This window comes from Pipistrellus kuhlii, unplaced genomic scaffold (genome assembly GCF_014108245.1).
Source record: "Pipistrellus kuhlii isolate mPipKuh1 unplaced genomic scaffold, mPipKuh1.p scaffold_m20_p_3, whole genome shotgun sequence".
In the NCBI taxonomy this organism is placed as follows: domain Eukaryota; kingdom Metazoa; phylum Chordata; class Mammalia; order Chiroptera; family Vespertilionidae; genus Pipistrellus; species Pipistrellus kuhlii.
This window is the reverse complement of record NW_023425529.1, coordinates 33,245,074-33,253,291: the sequence shown is the minus strand read 5'-3', so window position 1 is coordinate 33,253,291 and position 8,218 is coordinate 33,245,074. Positions and strand designations below refer to the sequence as shown.

The 8,218-nt window shown below is 44.9% G+C and overlaps 1 protein-coding gene across 1 annotated transcript in view; it reads left to right on the top strand.

Annotated features, from left to right (window-relative positions):
* Positions 1 to 2,394: 2,394 nt before the first annotated feature.
* PKP2 (plakophilin 2) overlaps positions 2,395 to 8,218 on the top strand; it is a 73,615-nt gene continuing 67,791 nt past the window's right edge. Inside the window, exon 1 of the mRNA XM_036456380.2 lies at positions 2,395 to 2,692. Coding sequence (XP_036312273.1) covers positions 2,470 to 2,692 — 223 coding nt within the window. The 5' untranslated portion in view covers positions 2,395 to 2,469. The remainder of the gene's footprint in view (positions 2,693 to 8,218) is intronic.

The window sequence follows — 8,218 nt, the reverse complement described above, 5'->3', positions numbered from 1 at the left end:
TTTTTAAAAAACCCAAAATTGGATCTCAGGGGCATGTCTATTAAAGACCATTGAACAATTATTTATTGAGGATTTCTTGTAACCACTTACGTACCATTCAATCCTTACAGCAGCGCTTCATGGTAGGTGTCTTATTGCTCCCATTTTGCAGGTAAGAGAACTGAGGCTTAAAAATGTAAGGAAATTTTCTTAAAGCCACACTACTTATAAAGGACAAGCTAAGATTTAACCCATATCTGCCTCAGTCACAAGCTGTGCTTTTGACCAACTTCCTCCTGTCAAATCACCCAACTATTCAAAATCAAGATTTTTACATGCTCAATATTGGTGCTTATTTAATAGGATAGTCAGTGACAACATCACACTTAAAGAGGAAAAAATAAATTTGAGGAGGGAGGGGGGAGAGTAAATGAGGTTTGGCTCAATCAAATAAATAAGTGTGGGGGGGGGAGAATACACTCCTCTCCCCTCCTAAGGGATCTAGATGGAGGCAGAGCAGATCTTGTTAACTGTGGCTCTCGGGCATACACACACAAGGATCCCCTAGCTGGCCCTGTAGAGGCATGTACTGAAATCGTCTTCCAAAGCAGCACTCTCAGAGCTGCCAAAAGAGGCCATGAGTAAGGAAGAGGAGGGAGAAAGAAAAGAATAGGAAAGAGTTTGTTGTGGGGAATCTTTGTCATCACTTCCCCTTCTGTTCACCCCTCTCTGTTCAACTGAGTCTCAGCATCGGGGTGGGTATTTTCATTTGGCTACATCACTGAACTCTTCATAAGGTACAGTCTACCCAAGACTAGTCCTGCTGGGATGGAAGGAATTGCTTCCAAAACCTACCATCCCTATGACTTCACTTAAGCACTAGTTCCACAAGGACTGAGCCATGTGGTTGGCTGAGAAAGGGCGGCAGAACTATCACCATTTCCTTATTCCCGCCTGGAACCCCTTGATGTCCCCCCAACTCCCTGACAGCGCAGGGAGCTTTGCATTTAGGGTCTGTGTAAAGATAAAAGGGCATGCATAAGACAACGGGGAAGGGGGAAAGCTGTGTTGTCTAGCCACTCCAGATCTGAAGAAGTGGAGTTTTACAGTAATCGAGTGGCTTGGGGGAAAGTGAACCCAAGCAATCAAAGGAAGATTATCTTACTTAATACCTGAGGTAGATGTTTTTCTTTCTACCTCTCAAGTCCAAAGAGGAAAATCAGGATGAGTGGCTTAGGTTGTAAACTTTAAGGTCAAGGACCCTTTCTGTTGAGCTTAGCTTTCAAGTTCTCAGTAGTCAAGTACGTGTGAAACATATTTAATAGCGCGATAAATATAAGTTGTGGAAGATGAGATCGAAAGCCAGAGGTCCCTTCCATGCCCCCCCCCCTACAGAGCCTGTCATAAAAAAAAGAACATAATCAACCTTAGCAGGGCTATTAAAAAGTATCACCTATTAAAGCGCTCTCTTCCCTAGCGCCTCTAGCTGGAGTTTCTCTGTGTGGGTGTGTTCCGAGGAGAGGAGTCATGTGCAGAGAGTGTACTGGGTACAATGTGTATTTATTTGTAAGAGGAAACAGAAGATCTCAATGAGGAAGAACATATGTTTCTGAGACTGCATCTGTGCAAAAAAAAAAAGTACATAGTCATTAAAGTTGTACTAAGAAAAAAGCAACTACCGTATTTATAAATAAATAAATAAATAAATAAATCTTTTCTTTCACACATGTCCTCTTGGCACAATTCCCTCCTGCTTTTTCTGCCTGACCAAATCGTTCTTTTCTCACCCTCAGGTCCAGGAAAACCACGAAATGTTTGGAACAGTCTGGCACAGCCTGACGACCCAGGTTCGTGCTCACGTGGGGACCCGGAGGCCAACCTTAGCCCTAGAGCGGACGTGACTCTTCAGGGATCACCTGCCCCCGGCGCTACGGGAGGGAGCTGAAGTCATCCTCTGAGGGCTGGGCAGGGGCCCAGCAAGGAAACTAAAGTTGGGCGCGGCCCTGGCAGGTTAGCAGCCGAGGTGATCTGGAGTGCGCGTGAGCCCCAGGTGCCCCCCCGCCAGGTGTCCCCCTCCCAGGTGTCCCCCTCCCAGGTGAACCCCCTCCCAGGTGTCCCCCGCCAGGTGTACCCTCCGCCAGGTCCCTCCCAGGTGTACCCCCTCCCAGGTGAACCCCTCCCAGGTGTCCCCCTCCCAGGTGTCCCCGCCTGCCGCCGGCCCCGCCCCCGCTCCCGGGCCCAGTGCGCCTGCCTGGCGGGAGCCCGCCCCCTCCCGCTGGGAGGTTGGGCTCCAGGGCTCCCTTGGCCTCGCTCCCCTCGGGCCTCCCACCGGCGCTGGGGGCGGGGCGGGGCCGCGGGGCGGGGCGGGGCCGCGGGGATGGGCGGGGCCGGGCGGCGGGGCGGGGCTCGCACCAGTGCCCCCGGCCCGTGGGCAGCGCTGCGCCCGCAGATCGCGCAGCCGGCGAGCGGCTCGGTCCGTCCTCCGGCCCCATGGCAGCCCCCGGCTCCCCCGCGGAATGCGGCTACATCCGGACGGTCCTGGGCCAGCAGATCCTGGGGCAGCTGGACAGCTCCAGCCTGGCGCTGCCCTCCGAGGCCAAGCTGAGGCTGGCGGGGAGCAGCGGCCGCGGCGGCCAGGCGGCCAAGAGCCTGCGGATCCAGGAGCAGGTGCAGCAGACCCTGGCCCGGAAGGGCCGCGGCTTCGTGGGCAACGGTGAGTGGAGCCCGCCACCTCCCACCCCGCGCCCCCCCCCCCGCCCCCGGCATCGCTCCGGCCCTCCTCCTCCTCCCCTCTTCCCCCCTCACCCCGTGGCTTCCACTCCCTGCTTCCCGAGGGCGCGGGACCTGTATCCTGCCCACCTGTTGCTCCCGGTCCCTTTGTACGAAGCGGCGCGCGTCCGGACTCCGACCGGCTTACTTGGGGAAAGCAGCCTTTTCTAAAATAACCTCCCACTCAGCTTTGTCCTGTACGTACCAGCGTATATTAAATGCACACATACACCTCTGTGAGAGAATTCAGTCTAAGATGTTTACTCCTTCCTTAACCGGCCCCCCTCGCCGCCCTCCTCTCCCCCCCTCTCCCCAGGGGTCTTAATGAGGAGGCTTCGGGAGCCTGTAAGCAGCTTGAAATGCTATGCTCTGCAGCGAGTCCATAGGATCATTTTTCTAGGGGGAAGCGCCCCTCGGTTTTATTGTTTTTTTTGTTTTTTGTTTTAAAAAGAGTCTAAGGCCGCAATGAATATTTTGAAAAAGAAAGCCTGAAAGTACTGGCGCTCCTGCAAACTGTACATTGGGATGGCGGTGCCTCGCCCAGGTACTTGGGGCGCTCCACCCAGTGTGCTGATCGAGGAAGTGAAAAAATTGGGAAGGAGCCTTTGGGCCAGGAACAGTCAGCGCCCCGCGGGGGGAGATGGGGGGAGGAAAGGGACTTTGGCCGGGCCAGCCGCAGCACCCACACCCACACCCCCTCAGCCTCTCTGGCGAAAGGGGTTTTTTAAAAGTAAAACACTGTATCTATCGGTAATTGATAGACAGGAGAGATAGAAGGTGAAGATGGCAAAGTAGTTATAAAGATTAGAAAACATGAGATATTTTCTCCCCTGCTAAAATCAAGTGATCGAAGCTACCAGTCCCATTTTTATTAGTTTTTTTTTTCCATTGTGAAAGTATTAAAGGGTTATTATAGAAAAGAGAACAGGAAAGGAATTGAACACTTAAGTTGGGATATCAGTTTGTTTCCTGCAATGTTAAACTGTTTCTCTAGTAAATAATTCGGCAATGGCAAATGGAGAACACATTAGGAAAAAGAAAAACGTTTGCAGGTGGGACTAGAAATTTAAAATAGCAGACCCTGGGAGGCCATACAGTTTTCAATTCATGTAAAAGGATCCAGCAGTCAATATTTACATATTTTAAAGGTAAGATGTTTGATGATTATAGTTACTATAACTGAGTGCCTATTATGTGTCAAGAATTGGACTATATGGTTTATGTTCATTGTGTTAATTATGCCCCTCACCCCCCCCCCCCCCCCCCCCCCCAAAAAAAGAAAACCTTGTTAGGTAAGCCCTCTAATCCCCATTGTACAAACGAAAGCACTTAGCAGTGAGGTAAGACTCAAGTTCCCACAGATAGTAAGTAGCAAAACTGAAATTTAAACAAACAAGCCCGAATTTTTAAACTACTCTTCAGTTATATTGTTAAGCTTTTTGGCTATTAATACAAAGTAGGATCTTTATCAGACACTAAGTTCCCTCCCAATTTTGCTTAAATAAAATGGAGGTGGTTCTGAGAGAGTGGGAGGAGTAGATAACACAGAATTGCCACAGTGCATGGGAAAAACCTAAATGTATGTTTAGGAGGCTGACTAACGGCTTCAGGATAGCTGGGGTCAGTTGTTGACCAGTGGAGTCACTGCACCCGTTTAGTCTGTGCAGGTCCAGTGCTACCCTAGACTCACTCTAGCTTCTGCTTGGAGACACGGGGATGCAAACTAGATAATCTTCTGTACCCTCTGAGAGGGGCAAGCCAGAAATAATAAGACGTCAACTTTCAATAAATCTGAGGAATAAATAGAGAAGGAAAGGGAGCATCTAGTATATACCTATGCCTATTTAAAATATGTTTGCATTTTATTATAACCTTAAAACAATAATATAAGATCCATTTGAGGAGTCATTTCACATATGTAGAATGTGTTGGTCTCTCCACATTTATTGGACGCTTAGTCTCAAACCCACACATGTTCTGTCCGTCCTCTCTACAAGGTGATGAACTCATGTTATTTCGTGAATTCAAAATCGCCATGAAATGAGTCTGTTCTTTATGAAGGGCACTGAATTGAACATACACTCTGCTTGCTTTAAAGCAAGGAGTTTAAGCTCTGAAGAAGGAAACCTACCTCTAAAAATAAATGTTTCAAATAAAACATGGTGACACTAAAAAAGACTAGCTAGTACGTTATGGAATTTAGAAGGATAAATTAGACCACTGACTGAAGGGAATTTTGAGGAGCTGCTTGGAAGAATTAGGATATTAGGTCCCCCAAAATTCAGTGGGATTGGACATGGGTTAATGGAGAGAACATTTTAGCAGGAAGGTGTCAGTTTTCCTTCTTCAGTGCTTAAACTCTTTGCTTTAAAGCAAGCAGAGTGTATGTTTAATTCAGTGCCCTTCATAAAGAACAGACTCATTTGATAGTTCTTGAATTCACAAAACAACATGAGTTCGTCACGTTGTAGAGAGGACTGACAGATCATGTGTGGGTTTGAGACTAAGCGTCCAATAAATCTGGAGAGGACATTTTAGGCGGGAATAGCAGGAATGTGTCATAGTTCACATAGCTGATATGGTAGAACAAAGTGCACTGTCATGATACTTCTCTAATGCTAAGGGCAACTGGCTGAGTGGCTCTTCAAACTAAGGAACAAAGTGTTTGAAATATTTTGTTTGCAATGGGAGCTTCCCAGCAAGCTGAAATGCACCCGGCCACCTACACAGAAGTGCAAGTGAGACAAAGAGATAAGGCAGCAAACACCTACTTACTTTAAAGCCTCAGCTTTTGGGAACTCAAAAAAAGTAGTCCGCTTGAAAGGAATTTAACATGAACGTGCCGTGAACAATTACCAGAGGTGGTTTAATCCACGGTCTTTGAAAAGGTCTGGGGCCTCTTGGTGGTTGTGAGTTTTGCGTTTATTATTTCCTTATTACCGTCATGTCTCTACAGTTGAAACAGACAAGCAATTGTTGAAACAGTGCTGGTCTGGAAAGAATCCTGTGTCAGCACAAGAAATTCTGGGAAGAAATGACCCTGGGGTTGACTGTTGTTAGTTCCGTGGGCCCTGAAGAATTCTGAATTGTTGACATACCTGTAAGATTGAGGCAGCAGATAATCTGCTGAAAAACAGGAGCTCCATGGGGCTGATCTCTTGATAAATACCCTGCAAGGATCTTTAACCCTGTCAGTTTCTCTCTAGTCCCTTCATATTGTGGGTGGTTCTCGTTGTAAATCACCCTAACTTGTGTTGTTATTTTAAACTGTGCTGAACGCTTTTAAAGTAGCCGGAACTCATGGGGGTGGAGGCAGAGGGGCAGAGGTGTACAGCAGCATTGTGAAATGAGTCTGTATTGTAGGAAGTTATTTTTACATTCTTTTATAAAAGTCACAGAGAGGACATTTGAGGATTGCAAGTATTTAGCAAAGGGAACATTTTTAAATGTCCATATCCAAGTTATGACACTTTGGAAATACTACCACTTTACATATTACATTGTCCCCCCTGGGTGCCAATGTAGGAAGAAAGTCATGTTTTAAAGTGTTGTCTCTAATATTTATAAAACACAATGAACAACAGTATCTTAATAAAATTTGCAACTTCTTTCAAATTTTGCCATAAAAACTTGAGGCATGCCATTTACTTAAATGGTTCCCCTGGCCAATATCTTTTTCATGTCTGGCATCGGGGGAATTCTGGAGAAAGGACTGAAAACTGGCTAAGGCAGCCAGTGTTAGTTACTGAGGAGGGGCGGTTAAGACACTGTTCAAATCCTGTACGAATTCTTTTATTGCCAAAAAGGAATTCCAGGAATGAAGCAGTCAGGAATGAAGCAGTTCTGGAAAAGAAGTGACTAGTCTTTCTGAAGGTAGGAGAGATTAGGAGAGGGGAGAAGAAGAAAAAAAACAGAGTTCAGTGATGGGGTGGTAAGGTCATGGCCGTGCTGCTCTGAATGAAAAGTGCCACCTGATTTAATGTACCTCCATGTCTGCCTAATATCGCCCGTGGGTGACCTTTTGTCCAGTGTCTAACAAATTGCTTGCCGAGAATTTTTTAGAAATTCTTCTGATTATAAATAATTGAAGGAAATAGAATGTTAAGACAATGCTGATTACAAAAAATGAGCTCTGCACCCCTAGAAATGGCGAGAACACATCTTTTGTGGGTAAGGCAGGGTCTGGCAGAGAGGCTTCAGAATCAATGGAACAGCGTGTGATTATAAAAGTTCCCTGCCTATGTGTCACAGATAAGATACCGGAAATTACCTTAAAGAGAAGAAGACTGCTCAGTCTGGCGTTTTAAAAGGCCCCATTAATGTTATCTGTGCCCTGTGTTACTGGTTCCAATCATAGGAACACAGGGTAGCTCACTTGGATTAGATATTCTAGGTATGTGTTGTTCACATTAGCTCATTCTCCTGAAGTGTTGTTTTGGATATCAACTGTAAATGGTTTTCCCATACAATAAATTAAGGCCACACATATTTATATTATTTTCTCTTCAAATAGTTAACATTGATTTTACACTCAAATTGAATTTCTGGTCTGGTCAACAAAAATTATGGCAACTTAGCAATGATGATAATGAAATATAACAACAAAAATGTTGCTAAGACCTCTGGTATTTAAAAATCAGACTTGATTAATGTGACTAATAATATTACTTGGTTCTATCTCAGATAACATTCAGGAATTTCAAGTTATCCAGACCTGAGGTTAATGTTTTCCAGCTATTTTGCATGTGCACAAATATGTGAAGACAGAAACACCATACTTCTTCTGGGGAAGTAAACAGTAAAAGGCAGTGCAAATGGGATAGACAGAATTAGGGGAGGGAAAAAAAACTTGATCTTTGTATTAGAATGAGCCATCTCACTCCCCTGCCTTATTAGGGTAAGAATAATAATAGAATTTTGGGTCCTCTTCCAATGGAAATATTAAGAAATCTATTATGTATCTCTGTGTACTGCAGTTAATGATGATTGGATGATTGGATATTGGACATAAAAAGAGTTGTTATGTTCTTAAATTCTTAAAGATGAGCTAGGGAACCCAATATATAGCCTTAGAGAAAAATGCATATGTATAAAAAAAGAAAACACAACCGCCACTACCATTAAAATAATTCACATAATAATATTCTTGGGATAATCAGCTGTGGGCTTTAACAACATTAATTGGCCAAAGCATGATAACCAGATTTCAGCCATTCCTTTATTTTCAGAAGGAAATATTGCTCATTAGAAGTTTAGTAAATTATCTCCACTAAATCTTAAATCTCAGTAATAAATCCATGGGATGGGGTTTGAGAAGGATCACATCAGAGTTATTGTATCTTAATTACCTTTTTTTCTTTGAAGGAAACAAACAGGAACTTTTCTTGAGAGATAATAGGAAGTTACGGTAGATGACCAAAATATTACAGATAAATAAACAAGCCACACAGAGAAGAGAATGAAAGTAAAT